The 1,594-nt window shown below is 47.7% G+C and overlaps 1 protein-coding gene across 1 annotated transcript; it reads left to right on the top strand.

Moving 5' to 3' along the window:
* The first annotated feature begins 276 nt into the window (after nt 1-276).
* BJ212DRAFT_865103 (uncharacterized protein) lies at nt 277-760 on the top strand. The gene is made up of 3 exons (XM_041344228.1): nt 277-416; nt 473-509; nt 559-760. Exons 1-3 carry the CDS (start codon nt 377-379, stop codon nt 710-712), a joined length of 231 nt encoding a protein of 76 aa, XP_041184903.1. The 5' UTR covers nt 277-376; the 3' UTR covers nt 713-760.
* Nucleotides 761-1,594: the final 834 nt, after the last annotated feature.

Here is a 1,594-nt window from a genome sequence, read left to right as displayed (position 1 = left end):
AATCGGGAGCAGGTCGGTGGAGGGAAGAAGCAGAAAAACGTCGCATACTGCGATGAGAAGAAGGTTGCAAAGACGGATCTCGAAGAATGTGGTACGTTGTCCAACTTAGAGTCTGGCAGCCTATGATTAAATCGACGAAGAGGATCAACACGTCGGGCAGGTCAAAGTCTGGAAGCGAAGTGAGTTGAATGCTTCCCGTTTCTAGCTGCTAGACTGACGTTTGTTTCAGAGGGGACAATCTTGGGTGTTCCCCCAAAGGAACGCGAAGCCTTTGGGAATATCATTAGTGACCTCGCAAAAGTCTTTTCAATTAATCAGACACGGTGTCATGTATTCTTTCACGGCGAGGACTCGAATCTGATGGGTTTCAACCGCAATGATCAGATATTTTTCGGTCTGGAACACTATGCAGAACCGTACGTGATCTGCATGATCGATTCTTCCGTCACCAAGGCTAATGCCTACTACCTAGACAAAGATGCTCCTGCTGGAAAGGCTTATGTTGACTGGCAAGCACTCACGGAATCCTGTCCTTTAGTATTTACTAATCTTCCGCAGGTATTATATCATGGCGCACGAGATGGCACATGTGCATACTCCATACCATGACGAGCATCACGAGCTGTTGTTTCAAGCGCTGGCGACGAGATACTTGACTGAGCTCCATAATTTGCCAGCCGTTCGAGAGTTGTTCAAGTGCACTTCTTATTGATAAACATTACTGCAGTACTGTCTTTCTAGTTGGGTATTCCGGAGGATACTTTATTGGACCATAGTACCTATGAGTGCTCAATTATCTTTTCTGCTGTTGGATTTTACTGTAATGTTACCGCCTGAACGCGTGCTCCTCCGTGGGAACTTATCATGAATGGTAGTTACCAACTCGCGCTTTGCACCAGCTATTTGCACTCATGGATCCGGCCTCTTCTGAACCACCTGTTGATCCATCAGAGTCTCGATCATTTTCAAAGATGGCTTCACAAAGCTGCCCAAGTATCAGGTATTGGGCTTACCGCAGACGAACGAGACCGTGACCGGGTTGAAGTACAGCATCGCCGCTGCGAGCAATGGAAGACCGAACTCCTGAATTACAGTCCGTCTCGTGTTTCTGCGTGGCCTGATCCGTACTCATTACAACGCCACGCACTCGTTTCCTTCATAGGTCCTTCAGTTGTTTTCATGTTAAAGCATCTTAAGTTGTCCGGGTGCCTGGTACCGTCCTCAAACATCGTGTGTGCCCCATGCGATCTCACGCGTTCCGGAGGCTTCCATCCTGCTGGTGCGATTATCCTTTGTCAGGGCCATTTCGGAGACAGAAAGCACATGGAGGATACCCTCACACACGAGCTGGTACACATGTATGATCACTGCAAGTTCAATGTTGACTGGAAAAACTTGAGACATCACGCATGCAGTGAAGTGAGTGATCAGTGTGCCATGTTCCGTTGCGAGTTTTTATTGACGTATGCCGCGGCGCCCATTTATCGAAGATCCGTGCTAACAGTTTAAGTGGTGACTGCCGGTATATGCGTGAATTGGGAAGGGGATTTGTGTCGTTTTCGAAGCAACATCAGGTATATCGATGATTTGTCTC

Source organism: Suillus subaureus, assembly GCF_016647635.1.
Source record: "Suillus subaureus strain MN1 chromosome Unknown BJ212scaffold_527, whole genome shotgun sequence".
In the NCBI taxonomy this organism is placed as follows: domain Eukaryota; kingdom Fungi; phylum Basidiomycota; class Agaricomycetes; order Boletales; family Suillaceae; genus Suillus; species Suillus subaureus.
This window is presented reverse-complemented; position numbering and strand designations above follow the sequence as displayed.

Coding starts and splice junctions, on each gene's coding strand:
- BJ212DRAFT_865103 (XM_041344228.1), top strand. CDS start 377: ATGATCAGATATTTTTCGGTCTGGAACACTATGCAGAACC. Junction 417..472: donor CTGGAACACTATGCAGAACC/GTACGTGATCTG, acceptor CCTACTACCTAG/ACAAAGATGCTCCTGCTGGA. Junction 510..558: donor GGAAAGGCTTATGTTGACTG/GCAAGCACTCAC, acceptor AATCTTCCGCAG/GTATTATATCATGGCGCACG.